Below are 20,372 nucleotides of genomic sequence, written 5' to 3'. Positions count from 1 at the left end.
AATATTTTATTTACTCATTTAAGTTTTTCTTACACCAACATGTTAATAAATATATATTTAAATGTATATATATTCTTAAATTCTACAGTTCTACTGTTATAACCAAAAAGTCTACATGATGAACAGGACAAACAGAAATATTATAGTATACAAAGACAACAAACTAGAGGGAAATTGGTCAGTGCAAAGGAGAATGTTCTGCCTGGAGACGAGTCACTCAAGAGGAAAAATTGCATCTTGCACAATCTGAACAGAATGAAGCTAAAAGATAAGAAGATTTACTTTTATTTATTTTTGAAATTTTTACAGCTTTGAGGTAGGACACACGCTCACAGAAAAACAGAGAAAGAGCTTCACAGCTTTTAAATACACAAAATACACACCTTTAAAACTACACAACTCTTAACTGCTTAAGTGCACTCATTGATAAACATATTAATTTAAATATAGAATATTTTACACCAAAGAGAAACATGCCATGAATACCATCATTGCAAAATACAAGTAAAGCAAGAAAATGTGCCCCGTTTTATCTGTTTAATATTTATCAAATACTAATAGACTTTTTAATAAATGTAAAACACACCTGATCCTTGAAGTTGTTTTTCCATCTTAAGATATTCCAATCCATATTTTAAGATTAAAAATCTATGCCAAATGCTGGTTTGTAATTGAAACAAAACTTTATATTGAGTTTTCACACCATTTTAAAAAAAAAAGAAAAAGTTTTACAGCATATATAACTCAAATATACCAGTAATATCTTGACAAGACAGAACAGCATCTGCATGCGAGATACAAAAAAACGGATCGAATCACGTCCTGGCCCAGTTAGAAAATTACATTCTTAAATACAGACTAGCACTTTCAAATCTAGTCACAGTCAGACTTTGAAGATTACAGTTGCAGTTGAGTCTGTGAGGAAAAGATCATGTGAGAGATTTGGAGCAAAATGTTGTGATGACTGGATGACTTTGCACAGCGTGGGCTTCACATCCGCAGAGGAGAAGCAGCGTTTTACAGAGAAATGCTATTCTCTTCAGACTTTACAAGCAGGACAATGACCCTGAACCTGCATAAAACACTTTCTGAAGTCAAACAGAGACCCGCATGAATTCCCTCCCACAGTCACCTCTCAATGTCTTCGGGACCATTTGAAAAGGCGAAACATAACTGTTACATTAGGACACACATTCTGTGCTGCTTTTAAAAAGTGCTGGGACAATGTGGAATCTCAAATGCTGAAAACCTTTAATCAACACCAAAGTGCAGGCCATGGTTAAGGCAAATGGTGGAAACAGGAAATACTGAGACATTTTCACTTTTAGTAAATAGTGGGTATTTCTTATGGAAAGTAGCACTTGACAAAAATGATGAAACGATAACATTGTTGGTTGTGGACTCACCACAACTCACCTTGATGGAATATTTCCCCTTTAAAATGACCATTGTGGATTCATTACTCGGCACCTGTCTTGAATATGTGAAGGGAACTTTTTTTCTTGCATGCCTCCACACAGCCCCCAGACACTTTGATCTGCAATGGGGTTTTTTTTCCCCAGTGACAATATGATATGATGTTAAAAGCCACACAGGTCCAGTGTCGGGCAAGTGTAATGGCGAGGAGGATGGGAACGTGGTTGTTGATGTTTTGTCGTAGTGTAATTGTATCCCATTGCTTGATGTGTCCAGAATACATGTTTAACCCATAAGAACCCAGACCTATTTATCCTTAAAGAAAACTTATGGGGGATATACCACAGAACAAGTGGATCACATTTATTTATTTTTTAAATACTACCTCTTAATGTCAAAGATCTGTATTTATGTTTATGATATTTGACTATGACATTTTCTGCTTACAAAAACACAAATTTGCCTTTTTCTTTGCATCTCCACAACATTTATCAAAATTGTGACATTAATAGTGCTGTTTAACAATAAATTATTTTTCTGATTTATTTTTAAGTAACAAAATAAGAATAAATTATTAATAAAAACAAATAACTATTTGCCTTTTTGTTTGCATCTCCATAACATATATCAAAATTGTGACTTTAATTTGTTCAGTTCCCTATTAATGGAGTAGAATTGTTAAATGGGATTAAACTTAGCCTCGTAACAAAAAATAAGCTTTTTGAAGTTAGCTAAAAAGCAAAAAAGCTGAATATGGGAGGTTCTAGAAGATTTAAAATGTTTGTCACATGGGTGTCACCATGGGTTCTTATGGGTTAAGCCTAACCAAGGTGTTTCATGTCTTAAAAACAGCCATTGTCACTTGTTTACACCATGTTACAGTTGTCATGTGTTTGCAGCGTGCTGCAGTTCAGGAATGTTCATATTCAATATATTTATGGGTCAACAATGTAGAGATTCAATGTTATCTGTGCATCATTTTGCAGAAATATACAAGCCCAACATTGTAAAACTCCACTGTTGGATTCTACATTCACTGTGGAGGCATGTGAGAAAGTTTTATTCAAGAACTCAAGGTAACACATGGTGAGTAATTGATATATAAAATGGTCATTTTAAAGGTGATGCATTCCTTAAAATAGGTACGCCTGTGCATAAATAATTTTATCTCCTTTCCTATTTGCCACCTAAACTGTGAATGTCATGATGAGAAGTTACTACATTTCTCTATTATAAATATAAGCTGCAATGTCTATCACATAAGGCATGTGTTCTGAGCCCATCAGCAAAGTTGAATCACTTGTCAAGTCTGCCGCTGAAATGGCAGATTAAGTGTCACTGTTGCTTCTCTTGGCTCTGCGATCGGCCTGTTAATCATCTCACATTCATTCTGCCGCATGTGCTCCTCGTTCATCTGCGACACCTCTGTGGAGCCGGCCTCAAACCCGGGCACAGTGTTGGCCACGTGAACCACGTGGACCTTATTTCTGCCATTTTTACTCAGGATGCAGCTGAACACTTTCTTGAAGCCTTTGCGAAAGTGCTTGGACACCAGAGCGTACACGATGGGGTTGACGCAGGAGTTGGCGTAGGCCATGCAGTGTGAGAGGAGCCTGAAGGCGTACGTGGTCTGATTGAAGGGGAAGTCTCCGTACAAGTAGCACAGGATCACCACGTGGTACGGCAGCCAGCAGATGCAGAAAAGCACGGTGACGATGATGATCATTTTGGTGACTTTGCGTTTGGCTCTCTTCGATTCTGACATGCCGTCCAGAGGGTCGACGGCCGTCCACAGGTACTTGATGGTTCGAGTGTAAGAGAGACTCACGATCAGCACCGGGATGACGTAGCCGAACAGGAAGGTGCACGTGTCCAGCACCTTCCTGTTCTGCTCCTCCCAGCCGGGGATGCACACAGTACTGTTGGCGTAATCGATCAGGTCGTAGTAGCTAAGGTAAGGACCCGCAAAGACCAGAGAGAGACCCCAGATGACTACCATGGCAACCACTGCGTTACAGGGAGTCCGTAGCTCTCTGGAGCGCAGCGGGTAACGGATGGCCAGATACCTATAAAAGACAAAAGCAGCACTTTGACATGCGATCCAAACCACATGAACATAATAATGAGAGAACATGCTGGGCTGGTGAGTGGTGCAGTGTGATAATTATAGGTTGAAAGAGTGTAAGTCTTTATATAAAAAGCTTCATATTAAAGTGTAAACTAAATTAAAATAAAACTGTTTACGAGTTCAGTCATGAATGAATGCTATTGTTTAGTCCACACTGGTGCAGATTTCTTCTCATTGTTTTGACTGGAGGGCTGATGGAGAGAGGGGAGAGAGAGAGAGAGAGAGAGAGAGAGAGAGAGAGAGAGAGAGAATGCTTTTTTTCTGCCAGAGCCTCCCGGGATTGGAACAATTTACCACAATATATTAGAAACTGTGCCAACCACAATTTCTTCTGCACAGCATTAAGAGGCGGCGTTATTAGAAACCCAACTTGTATTGAGCACTAGATGTGAGGTGTTATTTTGTTGTCATCATTACGTTTGATGTAAGAGCTGCTCCTGCTCGTCATGGTCTTTGTACATCACATTGTTATCATGCTATTTGTGGATTGTGTGAACTGTTATGTTGTTGATTCTGTGTGAAACAGGAGCTGTCTCTCCTGTCTCTACACAGTGCAGGCTCGGTTTGTATCTGCAGATTTTAAGTCTGTGCTTTAAGGACCACCGATGAGAATCAGCCTGGCTTATTCTGGCTTATTTTCAGAAACGTTATTAATATGCACCATCACTTTCAAATACAGTATTGAACTAAACTAAAATTCGAAGACACAACAAACACAAATCTGTGTTTTTGTATCAGTCCAGAAGGAAATAATAAAAATAATGAGACTGTCCTCTACAGCAAAACGATCCTATTTGTCAAATGCAGAGCAGTTTATTATAGCCCATTATGTACTTTGGTTCGGGAACAAAGACAACTTACGCACAAGTAGACTACATAAGCACACCTGATTCATTGTCTTGCCCTCTGGCTCTGTTCTCACAATCCCTCCCCTCCAATTCCCATCTTTCTTTTTTCTTTTACCTCTCTATTCTCTCTCTCTGTTTGATTACAGGAACCACTGCGGGCATGATCCGTATCAGTGTACGAAGAGACAGCTCCCCCACACAGATCCTCGACTCCCCTAGTTCCCTTATGTCTCCCCGCCTTCAGCCGACACTGAGTCATCGTGGTTTTCTAACATCCATCCGTCCATTTACCCAACATCTCAATATCCCTTCACCCCCCCCTCGTCCTTTCATCCAGTACCTTGATCCTCCCCTCCTACATCATCTCGGCTCTCCATATGCATTTAACTTTTCTGAAATGCATTACGTAGTAAAAAGAATGACATGGTGCACTTATAAACCAGGCGTCAACCCTTGGGTCTGAGAAAGGAGGCAAACCACGAAGTGAGAAATTCCAGCAGGGGGTGCTAAGTTTGGCTGCCGAAACATTTCTGTCCATTCATTTCAATGCAAAACAGGACAACACTATGGTCTCAATCGCTAGTAAAAAATCTTCTTCAAGACAATTTCATAGTTCAAATAATGGCCCCATTTAGAAGAAAAAATAAGATACAGAATCGTATGATTTGGGGCGGGGCTACCTTTGATTGACAGGTGGCTAACAAGGCGAGCCGTCATCAGGAGAGAAGCAGAACAATGTGTATCCACGACAACATGTCAATAAAGTTATATATAATGTTATATAGATATAAAAAAGATGTTTAGCAGTTTGGTCTTATAACTTTGACCCTTTCACTGTATTTTCACTTAATGACAGTTTATTTGAACGTTTTTTTCAGTAAATATGTCTTGTTCAGTGTTTGGTTGGACTAACAGACACTCCAAGGACTCGCTGTTCAGTTTTTTGAGGTCAGTAACATACATTTTGTTTTTGTTTTTTTGCTAGCCAAAATTAACATCCCAGTTATTGCTCCAGTTAATGCTAACATGAATTAGCAGCAGCTTCTCTCAGTCAGGTTGAGGTGTAGAGAGGCTGTAGTCAGTGATCAGATCCCTCTCCTCCTCCACAGTCCAAATATGGTCTGCTCCCCGTATAGGAAACAAGATGGCGACAAGCATAACACTGAACTTGATGCGAACGGGCAGTCCACAAACCAATGGGTGACGTCACGGTGACTACATCCATAATTTGTATCCAGTCTATGTTATAAACACAGGGCTTTCAACCAGGGGACCGGTGTTTGTGTAAAACGTATTGCTTTTGTGTTTTCAAAGGTTCAGCATGGGTATCACAAATTAAATCTGAAGTAAAATACTGAGAGACTCAGACAACTGAGTTCAGCAGTTTGAGTACATAAAGGAAATTTCCTCCAAGGACGCTTCCACCTCCACACTCCAATGTTCCAAGCATCGTGGCTCACACTGAACGTTCTGTGTTGTGGATGTTAATCATCCACAACACAGTCATTTCTGGGTTTTATTGAATAAAATCACTGCAAGGGGAATATGTCACACTGGCTATTATATCGACAGAAAAACATTTTTTTGTTTGATTTTCAATAGTTTCTGACTGTGATTGCATCACTTGGTAAAACCATGACAATAGCACAGAGCATGACTGTGCCTTATGCTGTGCGTTTGATGTCGCTGAGCAGGTAGGCGATGAAGGCGCAAATCCCGCCACACATTATGAAAAAAAGAGCCTAGTGTTTTCATAGCACAGATCATTTTAATTATTCTGACACTGCACTGCTTCTATTACTGCTGAAGTTATTGCCTCATCGTCACCTGGTTTTATTCCTCTTTGAACATGCATTCAACCTGGTGAACCATGGTAAAATTTATGCTTACCTCGTATACTCTTCTATAATCATGTAACTCTTTTTATAATCATACCTTGTACTACTTAATATATATTATAATCATGTTAATATACATTATAATCATGTTAGGATGAATGACTTCATGTTATTATCTGTGTAAATGCTGTAATGATGTAATTGTGTAATAATTGTTTGATTTAATGTGGACCCCAGGAAGAATAGTCTTCATCTCTATGAAGACTAATCGGGATCCAAAGGATACAATAAACAATAAACCTGCTGCTTTATGAGCTGATGTTTACTGAGACAGGGAGTATTTGAGGTATTGCAGCTTCTTTTCCTTGAGGCAGGGATTGGTACAGCTGTAAATCCATGTCCTCCTCTTGTGCACTTACAGGCCACTTCAGCTACTGTAGCTCTCCAGAATCACAGGCAACAGACCCTCTGGTCTTTGAAATCTCACTGAAATAGGGCCAAAGACTCTTCATGTTCAACATGAAAAAAAACAAGAAAACTACAAGTTCGGATATAAGAAATCATGAATCTGTTAATATCTGACAATGCTTTTCTTTGCATGTTTTTGATTCTAAATGTTTTTGAGTTGGAGAGTTGGAGACCAATTAAAATGCCTACTTAGAAACATCTGTTGAGCAGATCATCAAATTTTTCTGTGAAATGGAGCCATGGCTGAATTTCAAAGTATGCTCCAATTCACAATGTACTGGTGGCTGCTGTTTCTCCACTGATCACATTACATTTTGCACAAGCACATGAAGAAACCGCTATAAAAATGATGTAAAACTGCAGTCTCAACAGATGTTTATTTAAAAACAGATGTAAAAAAAAATCTCCATTTCGTTTTTTTCATATTTTAGGCGTTAGAGTAGAGGCATGAATAACTCTGCATCATATTATCTTATGCCTAAATCTTTGTGCAAATTAACTCCCTTATTAAAAGCAATACTGCTGAAATGTTCTGTTTTATATTGAATCATTTTCACATGGGATATCCTCTGGCATAAAATCACAGCAAAAGTATGATCTGTGTGTTGGCGGCTCACTGCAGCAGAAAATATTTTCCATTATAAGACCGAGCGTCTGTGTGTGTGTGTGTGTGTGTGTGTGTGTGTGTGTGTGTGTGCTGCTCTTCATTCAGCCTGAACTGTGATTTAATTCCTGCTGGGGATTGCTGGTTTAAAGTCTAACTGTAAGCTGCTGCCTTTTCTTTATTTGTTACACAGGAACTGATGAGGAAAAACAGCAGAAATCCATTAACACCCTGACTCGGATGTCCCTGCTCTTTTCCAGACTGGGGAGGAAGTGTCTGGCTGAAAAATCTATTGGATCCTCTAAAGTGTAAACACAGCCAGTGTGAGCACAGGGTGTCTGCTGCAGAGGGCGGCTGCACACCGACTCTATCCGTATTGACTGAGCTGACTATGTTGCCCAACAACCAGGCTTATAATGATGGCTTAGTGCCGACTGCGAGGGATGTAATTTTCAGCCAGGGATAATGCATGATTCTCTGATAAGATGGTCAATTACAGATGCTGCATCTCCGTAAGGTCTGATGGGTCTTTGACTAATTCCATTAACGTGTTCCTCCGGGATCTGTCATCCTCTATGTTCCCAGAGTTGTTGTTGTTCTTTTCTTTTTCCTTTTTTAGCTTCACATGAAAAACATAACACTTGTAATGGGTTAAATGCACCAAAAAGAGTTCAAAGCATGAACCAACTGTACCAAATCTAAGAAATAGTTCTTTTTTTGGAGGCTTGGTGCACTTTGTAGCCTTATTAAACATGTTAGTGCTAATAAGGAGACAAATAATAAACAAACAATATTCTTACTTATATTACTTAAGTACAATTTTGTGTTACTTGTACTTTGCTGTGTTTGAAAGTTTCTTGCTTTTATATTGCTTTAAATTTCAGAGGGAAATTCACACTTTTTGTCTCACTACATTTATTTGATGACTTTAGTAACTTTGCAGATGAAGATTTGAAAAACCTATAATAATAAGTGTATACAGTATAATACTATGTTTTGTTATGCAGCATATTTAACCAAACATAGGTATAAAAATTGTATAGAATTAGCTCTACTGGCTGGCAACTTACAATACATCTGCTTCAATAATAATTATCTTATATTATGATACTAATTTAACAACTTAAGAGCCCACTTGGCTGCATAATTTGTTTGTTTTTTACACTCATACTTTAAGTACATTTTCTTGACTATACTTACAGTCTTTTACTTTGAATGCAGTAACAGTAAGTAAGTAACAGTAAGCAGTAAGTATTTTTCAAATTGTGGTATTAGTACTTTTTAAAGATTTCAATACTTCTTTCATAACTACAAACATCTACATGTAGCTGCATGACCAAGTGTTCTTTATTTCATATTAACAAACTAGAGAATGAAGCATGAGTTCTTTTCTGATTCAGTTTAATTATGTTTTATCTTTTTACATTTGTTTCCAAAAGTTTTCAGTTGCAAATGAGTATCATAACATGTCTTTAGGTGAGGGAGCAGATGTCAGGTTATCTCATGTATAAATAAGCACTGACGAACACTTCACGTGTGCATCCTTTCTTTTGTTCTTCTTCTGTCACCTGTTGGATGTTTTTGGTTTTAATGAACAAATCTCCTTCATGCTTCATTCCTCTTCTCTCAACAACATCTGTTGTGTTCTGGTTCCTTCCTGCTCTCTAGCACCCTCCACTCAGCTGCCCTTGATCATCTTGTCAACTCCTCTCCCTCTGACGCCACCTGCCTCTCATCAAGTCATCAGTATAAGAACCCCGGGTCTTCACTCACTCTGCCAGGTTGTTGTACTGACTTCAACAGAAGTTACTCAGCTGAATTTCCATTTTTTGTTTTGTGATTATGAATTTTTTAAAATTTCTTCCTCCGTGCCTCTCGTGTGTTGTGAACGTGACAACAACAAATAAATATAGTATATATACAGAATATATGCAGTATATATATATGTATATATATATATATATACACACACACACACACACACACACACACACACACACACACACACACACACACATAAATAATAAACAAAACCTCATCTCCCAGCATAATAGCTTGTAAATGTGACATAATTTGATCGTGCAGCGACATGCAGATGTTTGCATTTGACAATGAATTGGATCCATTTGTTAATTGCTTGATGTTTCTATGGTAACATGCAGGTAATGTTCTGCTTACAGAGATACTGATGCATCCCTATTCATTCTGAATTGATTCATACATAAGTCATTACGAGTCATGTGTCATGCATCTTGCCCCTTCTAATAACATATATGTGCCCATGAATCATTCAGTCTTTCATGTATCCGATCACTCTATTCTTTCTTTCTGGGGGACATAAATGTTCCTCTGCTGCACCTGAACCTTAAAACTGTGTTTTTATTAAATCTCCATTTTAATTACTGCAAAATACTGCAATACGTTGGAATTTCGGACATAATACAATACTGTGTTTCACAGCCTGTAAGAATTATGTAAAGGTGAAAGCTACAACTATTAATCTGGAGGAATAAATTAGGAAATTTGACAGGATAGTATTAATTAAAGGGGAAACGTGTATGTGTGTGTATAGCAGTTTGAGACCTTGAATGAATGCTGAATTACTTACACCGCTCTGTACATTTCTGATGGGAGATGATGAAATAAAAGCAAAAGAGATACAGGAAGATAAGTCGCAGCTACTGCTGACTCTGATAATAAATAATTTAAGTCATTTATTTGGGATGCACCCAAATCTGTTATTCAGGATGGAAAGTGATATTTTTTTTTATCTGAAAGTGCTTGTTATTTTTAAGGGGAAAAAAGCATCACTGACAAGTCTGTGCATCCATAAAATGATGAAAAGTAAAGTATGCGGATGTGGACGTATACTTTTAATGATTTGCATGCCAATATCTATAGTTATTGATGCTTTGAAGGCATGAAAATTGCATTGCCGTTGAATATAAGGTAAGAAAAAACAGTATTTGTCCATTATAACATGACTCCCGGCATAAACTAAATCCATATCCAGGCTTGTATCCGGATACAAAAAATGTCTTTAGTTGCAGCCTTGTAGCAACAACCTTTTGCAACAGGAAGCAAAAGGCTTTATGGGAAATGTCATCAATTATCAAATAACCCCTTTTCTTTACCATAATTATTTAACGGTAATTGGAAAAGTGTCTATGGATGTTTTAAATGTTACATGTGATCCATGTTGATGGGTGTGAAAGTATTGCTGTGCATATGCTTCAGTGTATTATTTTTACATCTTTTCTGTGACTCACAGGGGTTGATTGCAACATGATCTCACAGAAATCCATGAAATAGCCACGGATTTCGCTTAACTCAAAATCCAATTTTTTGACCCGGCCCCGGATAAGCGGAAGAAAATGGATGGATGGATGGATGGATGGAATATTTAGAAAATAAAACATATATTTCTCGCTAGAAATGTGATCAAAATCCATTTTTATGCAGAAACTAGGTCAAAATATTGATTTTTTCACTAAAAATGAGAGAACTGTTTGAGAACCATGTTTTTTGTTCTGACCGCTGGGACCTTGAAAGTCACGTGACTTGGAACAAACCAATAGCCACGGGATATGACTGTCATTAACTTGCATTGTAGCGAAATCCGTGTAAGTTTCACGGAAATTTGAGCGATTCCGTGGCTATTCCACGGATTTTGAGTTAAGCGAAATCCATGGCTATTTCACGGATTTCTGTGAGACCAGGTTGGTTGATTAACATACCTGTCAACAGAGACAGCAGCAAGTGTGAAGCTGCTGGCGTACATGGTGAGGTTGATGAAGAAGTGGACCACTTTGCACATGAAGGAGCCGAACACCCAGCCCTCCAGAGAGTAGATAGTGGCTTGGAAAGGAACGCAGAAGATGATGAAGAAGAAGTCGGCCACGCTCAGGTTGAGTATGAACAGATTGGTTGTGTTGTATCCCACCTGGCCGCTCCGCAGAAGCACGGCGAGCACCAGGCTGTTGCCGATGGTGCCCAGCAGGAAGATGAGGGAGAACACCACAGACACGATCACGCTGGTGGGGTTCAGCTGGTAGCTTTCAGATACATTCCCCTGCCCTCCTGGCTTGCTGAAATCCTCAAAGTCAGACATTTTGCAAGTCTGGAAAAGAAGAACAGTGAAGATACATGTGTCAAGTAAAGTGTAGTCTAACCATTATAGAGATTTGGATAGTTTAACTTTTTCTTTTATGTGAAAATCCTAAATATCATGTGTAGTTTCTGACATGTTTTCATCACTTTTAATTGCCAGTGGGTTCGTGATGTAACTTAAAAGTCCTTTCCCAACTTTCTCAGTTGCCTTTAACCCCCTAGTGTTCCAACAGCCCACTTTGCCTTTTTTTTCTTCTTCAGATGCTTTAGTGAACACAGTTTTAAGGCTACAGAGAACGTCATTTGAGACTTGAAGATCAGGAATCTATTGGGACCATGTCATGTTAATATCCTGTTGAGAAGGGTGTGAAATAATGTTACAAAAACTATATTTTCGCAAAGTTAAAACTAGTATGGCAATTTTCCAATGAGTCACTTGACCTTTGACCTCAAGATATCTTAAAAGCACGTGGACTGATATCTACGTTAAAGACTAAGTTGTGCTGCAAAATATGACAGTTACATAGTTTGAAAATAGCAATATGGGGCACTGAATTTGATGAATTTACTGTTTGCCTGTCCATAAATGTGAAAACAACTAATGTACCTCTAGTTCTGGCCCCTCTGCCTTACTCCCAGCAGCTGGCAGACAACTTCAACTGGAGGAGAGCGAGACACAGCTTCAGACTTAGACCTTCAGGCCTAGAGGCTGTTGCAACTTAAATTCAGCCAGTGCAAACCTCAGAACTGGGGTTCACAGCGAGCTAGTGCCCAGTGGCACCACTGGGTGTAAGCTTAGAACTGGGTCTTGTGCTGGATGAAATGAAGTTGCTGCAGCCAATAGTTGCAGGTCCTTTGCTGTGCAACCGCTAGAAAAATATATACAGTACTGTGCAAAAGTCTTCGGCAGGTGTGGAAAAAATGCTGTAAAATAAGAATGCTTTCAAAAATGTTAATCTTTTTTTTATTTTTATCAATTAATAAAATGCAAAGTGAGTGAACAGAACAAAAATCCTCCACCCTTTGCCTTCAAACCACCAGCATTAATTCTTCTAGGCATTTTTTCCACACCTGCCTGCACCTGCAGTACAGTATGTTCCGATATTGTGATTTTAACTGGCTAATCTAGGGTGACCATATTTTGATTTCCAAAAAAGAGGACAATCGGCACGGCCTCGAGACACAAATTCAGACAGGCTTCTCGGAGGTTGATGAACATGCTTTATTATGCTTTAATGGTGCAAAATTAACTTCTGTAATAAAATAAAATGAAATCTGTAAAAACTTGTAACAAAATAATAGCTCTCGTAGACTCTTTTCAAATAAATGAATAAATAATATGAAATAATGTTCTAAATATGAACTCTTCTGTTAGAAAATCTAGCTTCAACAATATATCTCTTAATAACTGCAATAAGATAAATAATAGAAGAGTCTCACAAAGATACTAACTTAACAAACAAAAAGGATCTATACTTTTCATCTTTAGTTGTCTTTGAGCTTTGAGATCTCCAGCACCTTTATTAGACACTGAGACATATGTGCCAGCATTGCACACGGTGCACTTCGCCTCCCACCTGTCCCGGGACGGTATGTCGGAAATTTTTTTTGCAGTTCATCTGTGAAGCTGCACTTACGCTTCGGCATTTCCCGTGCAATGTTGCTCCGCTGTTCGATCTGCCCTCTGTCTGCTCTGCTCTCTGTCTCTGTGTGTGTGTGTGTGTGTGTGTGTGCGCGGCGCTGATCCGCCCACGAGGCAGCCTCTTGGTAATTACGTCTCGCAAAATTGTGTGCAAAGCGCCGGCCAATTTACGTGCACGTGTACTGGTCCTATGAAAAACAGTGAACACCGGACATTTTCGTGAATTTATAAAAGCCGGATGCCCCGGACAGGACGTAAAAAGTGGACATGTCCGGGCAAAAGAGGACGCTTGGTCACCCTAGGCTAATCTAACGTAAGCTTGCTTGCTTGTTGAATTGCTAGCTAGCTCACATAGCAGCATACTGTCTTGAAATAAATTAAATAATTTGCCAAGCTTGTTGTTTGCAAATAACTTTTTCAGGTAACATTACGAAGCAAGCAACCAAAAAAATCCATGCAACGTACACAAGTTACAGCTAGCTGGCTAGCCTTAGCATGCTTGCTTGCTTAAATTCTCACTAGCAAAATGATAGCCAGCCAACGTGATCTGAGTGAGCAACAGGATGCTGACTGCAGTTCACTTAACTACCACCAGGGTTAATAACGGGTTTTTTCTGAACATTACACACAGAACCTTTAAATCACATCAACTCAAAATACTGTTGTGCAATGACATTTCCCAATCCAGCACTAATCACTTCTCATAAACAGACACAGATGCTCATCAGAGAGGATTTCATAATGACTTAGTCTTTGCAACTTTTAAAGCTATACTAAAAAAATTGACAGGCCTTCATGCACCAGAGGATTTCTTTATCCAATTAATCCCCAGGCGAGTCATGTCGCACATATTAATTAGAATGAAATGAAAGGCTGTTTTTAATTGGCTGGTGATATATTGGTATATTGTATCTAGGGAATACGTTCTCTGCTTTCATTACAAGAAAGGTTACAATGCAGTTCCATGTACATGAGATGTTACTAGATTTAGAAAAAAGGTGCTAAAGTCACACTTTGTATCCACATCATTTCTATCTCTTTTTTTTTTTTTTGTTTGAAAGGTTTGCTATGACATTAACACCTACAGAAACACCTTTACAGTGAAGATATAATTACGCCCCCCCCCCCTTTTATCATGTAATACACTGCAGAGATTTGTTGGATGAAGATATGAACTAGAAGGTATTCAGGTAAGTGGATGGAGCCACTTCAGCCAGTAATTCAACTCCTCTCTTCTATAATCCGAGGAATTATGTCTTAAACTCAGAGCTGTTTTAGTGCATCTTTTTGATTCATTCTCTGAAAATAGAAAAAAAACAGGAGTCCATCTCAGCCAAGACCACATCATCCATTCATGGTGAGCAGTGTCTTTTTTTACTTTTTTTTTTACTAACCAGTAAAGACATCACATTAGAGCTTGCGGTTAGGGTTTTTGTTAAAGTCTCTAATGACATCAGTGTGTACTCTCAGACTGGTGAGTGGTGCAAATTTGAGGCTTAAAGGTTTAAAAGGTGCTCTTGATGGTGAAGTAGATGAGCCACAGTGTAGATCAAATGATGTCTCCAAAAATGAATTGTATCCATCGTCTCTGTCAAAGAGTTTGATTCAAACCAAACCCCTGTGTTTTGGGTTATATTCTACATTACCCACTGGAAGCTGGAAACAGAATCAGTGCATTTTTAGGAATCTCTCATTACTCTCATGTAGACTTGCAAAGCAACACTCAATGATACTTGACAGCTCTTAAATGGAGGGTCTCCTGTATAGAAACAATTATGTTACATCACCTTCAAACAGTGACTTTCATTCAGAAATGACATTTTTTGTCAGAGCCTTTTCTTGTGGAAACAATCCCTGCATTGAGCAGCAGTTGAAAAAAAAAAAAAAATCAGATCCAATCCTGTTACATTCGTGTTGTGCTTGCAATTTCCTGTCATGAAAGTGGAAACAACCCACATATTTGAAATTGCCATTTATGCCAAGCTCGGACTAAAACCTTCATTCATGTTTCTTCCATTCAATTCAGATCAAGCTACTATTGCTTTTGGGTGATTCCATGAATTTTTTGTTTTTGTTGGATTAGCATTTTACATTAAAAGACATGCCACAAGATTAATTAACATACACATCATCAAATAGCCATGCAATGCAGAAATGCAAATCATTTATCAAACTCACGGAGCTGAAATGACATAGCAGCACTGAGCAAAGCTACATGAAGATGCCTCTATCAAATTTATTTTGTGAGTTATCTTGCCACAAATAATGAAGAAATCAATCCCATAAATGTTTTCTTTTTATGACAATAAAAACATCATCAGAGGGAAATACAAGTTCTGTTAAAAAAATACTATTAAAAACTACTTGGCAGTATTTTTAACTCATCCTCTAGCTTCCCTACTTCTATCCTTCAACTCTGAGCAATAACCAGCCTAAAATGAATTATTAAACATTATTAAACTTTTAACATCCCTTGAGTAAACTCTGCTGCCGGTTTATCTACATAATCAGAATCGTGACTGAGAGCAAAATGAGGAGGACACACTGATCACAGTCCATAGCTAATAAATGACACTTTAAAGTGGAGATCCTATGAATGTGTTCTCATAAAGAGATTATAGCTTTGGGTGGTCGATGCTGCAGAATAATTTTCCTCACAGCTCTGTGAAAATGCTTGACTTCAGCAGCCTCTTTCATGGTGAGGCTGATTCCCCTGTTCTTCCCACAAGGGAGGACAACCAGGACTGATATTAAATTTCCGACTGCAGTGGGATATCAGGGCTACGACTCCGGCTAGAACATGTGCAACAGTCTCAGAGGGGATCAGAGCAAACAGGGATAGACGTACTGGAGAATTATGAGCTGGTAATAGAGCGTGTGCAACCTGACAGACTTTGGCGAGCTCAGTGTGACGGTTGTGAGAGCATAATTAGAGTTTTTGGAAATGAAACATAATGAATAATGAAAACAGCTGAGGCAGAGAGTAGGAGGAAGAGGAGGACGAGGAGGAGGGTGATGGGGATGTAGCACAGCCCAAACCAGAATATGTAGGAAAACACCTTCATGTTTACAGGAGAGGATTAAAAAATGATGAGCAGGCAAAGCATATTCTGCATCTTTATCAGCAAGCAAAAGATCTAAAATAAGACACATTAAAGCTTCGTCCGACAGGTGTTGACACACATTAACAACCAAACTTTAGATATCAGTCGAGCAGCTTTAGCATCTTGTAAAAAATTATTTATAAAAAAATCTGATTGTGTGGCATATATTTAAAATGCAAATCTTCTTTCGAACATTTCTATTCCACACAAAGAGCAGAATCAGCATGCAGATCAGACAGATGCAGCATGATAAACCTACCAGCCTGATGATGGGTGGACAGTATCCAAAGCTTTCTCTCAGATTAAGAACAAGACTCCCAGCAGAGCTGCTCTGTTAGGATGCTCATTCTCTGCCTCTGTTTTCCCGGTGTACATCGCAATCTGCCCGTGTTGCTGGTATCTTACTCTTTCCCCGCCTCCCCCTCCTCTCCACCACCCCCACCTCTCTCTCCCCCTAGTGAGGACTCCTCCTCCACATTCACTTTAATGTTCACTCTTCACTGCAGAAAAGAATTGCAGCGTGGCTGTATGGAGGGAGGCTGCAGCGGCCCGACAATCTATTCACAATCAGTGCATAATCATGAGGGTTCCCTGACAAATAGCCATGTGTGTATGAACAGACAGTCAAATCAGCCTTCTGATTCTGACCCTTGCAATTGCATTGCAATCCTGACCATAACTTGAGTGTGTGAAAGCAATGTCTGGGAGAGAGAGAGGGAGAGAGAGAGAGAGAGAGAGAGAGAGAGAGAGAGAGAGAGAGAGAGAGATACTGTATAGATATGCTTTAGGCTATGTTGCATCTTTATTCATGACCACACGGTCAATAACACATCCTCAAGCTACACATTATTACATACATGACATGAATATTTCTCCAGGCAGGGATCTCAGTTAACAGCTTTGGAGGGTTTAGATACAGTAAAATATAATATCTCCCATCTTGATGTTAATAGCAGATTACTGTATTCATTACTTGTTTTTATCGGAAATATCATAGTAAAAAAAAAACAACCCACTGAATATCTTTTTCAAAATTTTGTATTAGTATAAAGTATAGGTCCACATAACTGTTTGACTAGACAAAAAGGTAGCGTGTACTGTTTATTGACCATGAGAAATGTATGAATGCCATTCGCTCCCTTTACAGATTACACAAGAACATCTTGTTTTGTCTGTTTCACACTATTGTTGAGAAAAACATCTTCTGAAAACACAATATTTTTAGAGGAACAGCAAGAGTAACAAGATTGTCCTCCCCTGAAAAACAAACCCACAAACCTTTTTTAAAGGAGCTTATTACGACCGTTACTTACGATTATTGTTGAGTGGCAAACTCTAATGGCCATTGTAATTATGACCGTAGCAAAGCAGGAGGTCAGGTTTTAAGTTTGAGAAAGTCTGTTTAGGGTGGGTGAGTCATACAATCACATCCTAGAAAGTGCCAGTGTTTGTGTCCCGTTACTTTAAGTAACATCACATTCTATGTCACTTGCATAACTATGTCATGTACTTACATATGGAAGTGAAGTAATGCAACAAATTTATAGATTTTGACCATAGACTGTATAAATAATGGACAGCAAAAAAACAAAAACAAAATGCATGTTACTTACCTTGAAAAAATGAACAGCGACTCCTTGGAGTGTCTGTTAGTCCAACCAAACGCTGAACAAGACATTTTTACTGAACAAAACGTTCAAATAAACTGTCATTTAGGGAAGATACTAGCCTGGGTATACCCAGACTGCCTTGCGCGCTCGAATTTAATTTCGAACCTCCAGGCAGTCTGGCAACCATGGGAGTTTCTTAGCCCTGTTTTAGGGGTCCAATCACAGAGCGGGGAGGGACGGTGAGACGATGACGCGTACTACTCGGCACTTGGAAGCTTTCCGGATCCAACATGGCTGCTGCAGGCGCGAAACTCTCTTTAGCTGAAGACGGTGTTTTAAATAGTTTAGAGCGAAAGTTGAAAGGCGAAAGGTCTCTCGGCGGCTCAGCTGTCCCCCGGCTGGTAGCGAGATCACCGGTAGCGGGGCTATTAGCGCCGCAACGACGGTCTCGGCGGCTCGTTGCGCCGAGCCGGCGAGACCGTCGCTCACCGCCGGTGATCTCGCTCGGAGCCGGGGGACAGCGGAGCCGCTGAGAGACCTGCAGCAGCTTGTTTGTTGCCCATAAAATCAGTGGATGTGTGTGGCAGAATGACATGAGGGGGAATAAAGCGTGAAAATAAATAGTCTTGCAGAAAGCGAGAACTGGAGGAGCAAAGCAGCAAACAACACTCTCTCACAGACACACACACAACAAACATCCATTTCTGTTGCTCTACTACGTCATCTGGTATAACTGATCTGATTGGCTAAGAGCTACCTACAGACGCTTTGATAGACATTCTAAGCATCCAATAAACGGCTCTGGAGGATCGTAAACCACACCTCCTCTACGGAGAAATAAACGGCAGGTGTCCAGACCTAATCTCCAATGAGATTTGGTCTGGTGTTAGCCAGGCTAGGAAGATACAGTGAAAGGGTCAAAGTTATGAGACCAAACCGCTAAACATCCTTTCTTATATCTATATAACATTATATATAACTTTATTGACACTGTGCCGTGGATACTCATTGTTTCTCTCCTGGTGTTGCATTGTTAGTGACCTGTCAATCAGGTAGCCACACCCCAAATCATACGATTCTTTATCTTCTATTTTCTTCTAAATGGGGTCATTATTAGAACTATTAACATGAAATTATCTTGAAGAAGATTTTTTACTAGCGATTGAGACCATAGTGTTGTCCTAAAAAAATTTCTGAGGTAATAAATCAAGTGAGTTTTCTCATTTTGCATTGAAATTATTGGACAGAAATGTTTTTGCAGCCAGACTTAGCGAAGGTTGCCGCCTGATTTTGACCCAAACCATGATCTTTTCCAAAACATAACCAAGTGAGGTAACGCTTTATATTAAGGTCCTTGTAATAACCATTAATTAACAAGTAATAATGCCCTTGTAAGTCCTTACAAGATACTTATTAACATTATTGTGTGTTTATAAGCTTATATAAGCATCATTGTAAGGACTTACAAGGGCCTTATTACTTGTTAATTAATGGTTATTACAAGGACCTTAATATAAAGCGTTACCCCAAGTGATTTTGTGGGCTAAACATAATCAAACTGGCCATTCATAATGGTCACTACATCTTTAAAACTGATTGTTGCAGTCAGTTATGAGAACGTGTCGATCTCCTAATTTACCTCATTTAGGAAACCGTCCTGTGGGTCGTATCTCTACTTCTTCTCTACTACTTCTTGCTAATTCACACAATATTTTGTTTGTATGCCCCCTGGTGTTTCTGAGAATCCTGCAATTAGCAATATGTTGAGCATAAACACCTCAGCGCATGTGCACCATCTCTAGGGGCGTGCCACAGTGTCTCACATGAGTACAAACAAAGCTTGATTGATTTTTTTTGTCATGTGGGTTGGAGAGCTTAGGAATAGCCGCCATGATGCAGTCACAAATAGGGATCTAAAAAAGAAAAGCCAATAAACAAACAAATAAAAATAAAAAAACAGAAAAGGAAGCACAGCATGTCATGGGTAAATGAAAAGGGCAGGGTCAAGCTGACTTTTTGTCCATTCAAGGTTAAGTATAACGCATGCAACAGACAATAGGCAGGAATAATGTCACTGTGCCTGTAGTCATGACCAATAGGGTCAGCTAAATTAAAAGCTTACAGTGGGTATAGTTGTTATATTCATGTAGCTGTATTTTAATAGTTGAGAACTTAATGTGTATATGTGGTCCTCATGCTTCCTGCTGCTCTTATTAACACGGTCATTGTACTTCAACCACCTCCACATCTGTCAGACTGTCTAGTGTGCACACAGCTTCACTGGTTGGTTCTTGACACCTCTAATAAGGGATCAATATGGAGACAAAAAGAGAATGGGCCAAGATATAAGAGGTCCTTAATAACTTGGTGCTGAATTCACCTAATTTATTTACTCACTAGTCCAATTGCAGATGAGTCATTCCGGGCAGCAGCGTCCTCTCCAGCACGCTCCTGTCAAATCAACAGGGTCCAGCGTGGGCTGATCTTGAATCCTGATTCAAGTAACATTCAGATGCAACCTCACAGCCTTCACTCTGACACATTCCTGCCTCCTCCTGTTCAAAACAAAAGCTGTGACATGCTGTCTGCGCTGCTGTCAGCTAT

The 20,372-nt window shown here is 39.2% G+C and overlaps 1 protein-coding gene across 1 annotated transcript; it reads right to left on the bottom strand.

Annotated features, from left to right (window-relative positions):
• Positions 1-269: 269 nt before the first annotated feature.
• Positions 270-16,551, bottom strand: galr2b (galanin receptor 2b). The gene is made up of 3 exons (XM_059347070.1): positions 16,418-16,551; positions 11,040-11,422; positions 270-3,482 (listed from the first exon to the last, which is right to left on the bottom strand). Exons 2-3 carry the CDS (start codon positions 11,411-11,413, stop codon positions 2,720-2,722), a joined length of 1,137 nt encoding a protein of 378 aa, XP_059203053.1. The 5' UTR covers positions 11,414-11,422; positions 16,418-16,551; the 3' UTR covers positions 270-2,719.
• Positions 16,552-20,372: the final 3,821 nt, after the last annotated feature.

This window comes from Centropristis striata, chromosome 13 (genome assembly GCF_030273125.1).
Source record: "Centropristis striata isolate RG_2023a ecotype Rhode Island chromosome 13, C.striata_1.0, whole genome shotgun sequence".
Taxonomy (NCBI): domain Eukaryota; kingdom Metazoa; phylum Chordata; class Actinopteri; order Perciformes; family Serranidae; genus Centropristis; species Centropristis striata.
This window is presented reverse-complemented; position numbering and strand designations above follow the sequence as displayed.

Bases quoted from the DNA above. Each gene is read 5' to 3' on its own strand.
- galr2b (XM_059347070.1), bottom strand. From the start codon at position 11,413: ATGTCTGACTTTGAGGATTTCAGCAAGCCAGGAGGGCAGGGGAATGTA. The intron at 3,483-11,039 runs GTATGTTAATCA...TGTCTTTTATAG, and splicing joins GCTGCTGTCTCTGTTGACAG to GTATCTGGCCATCCGTTACC.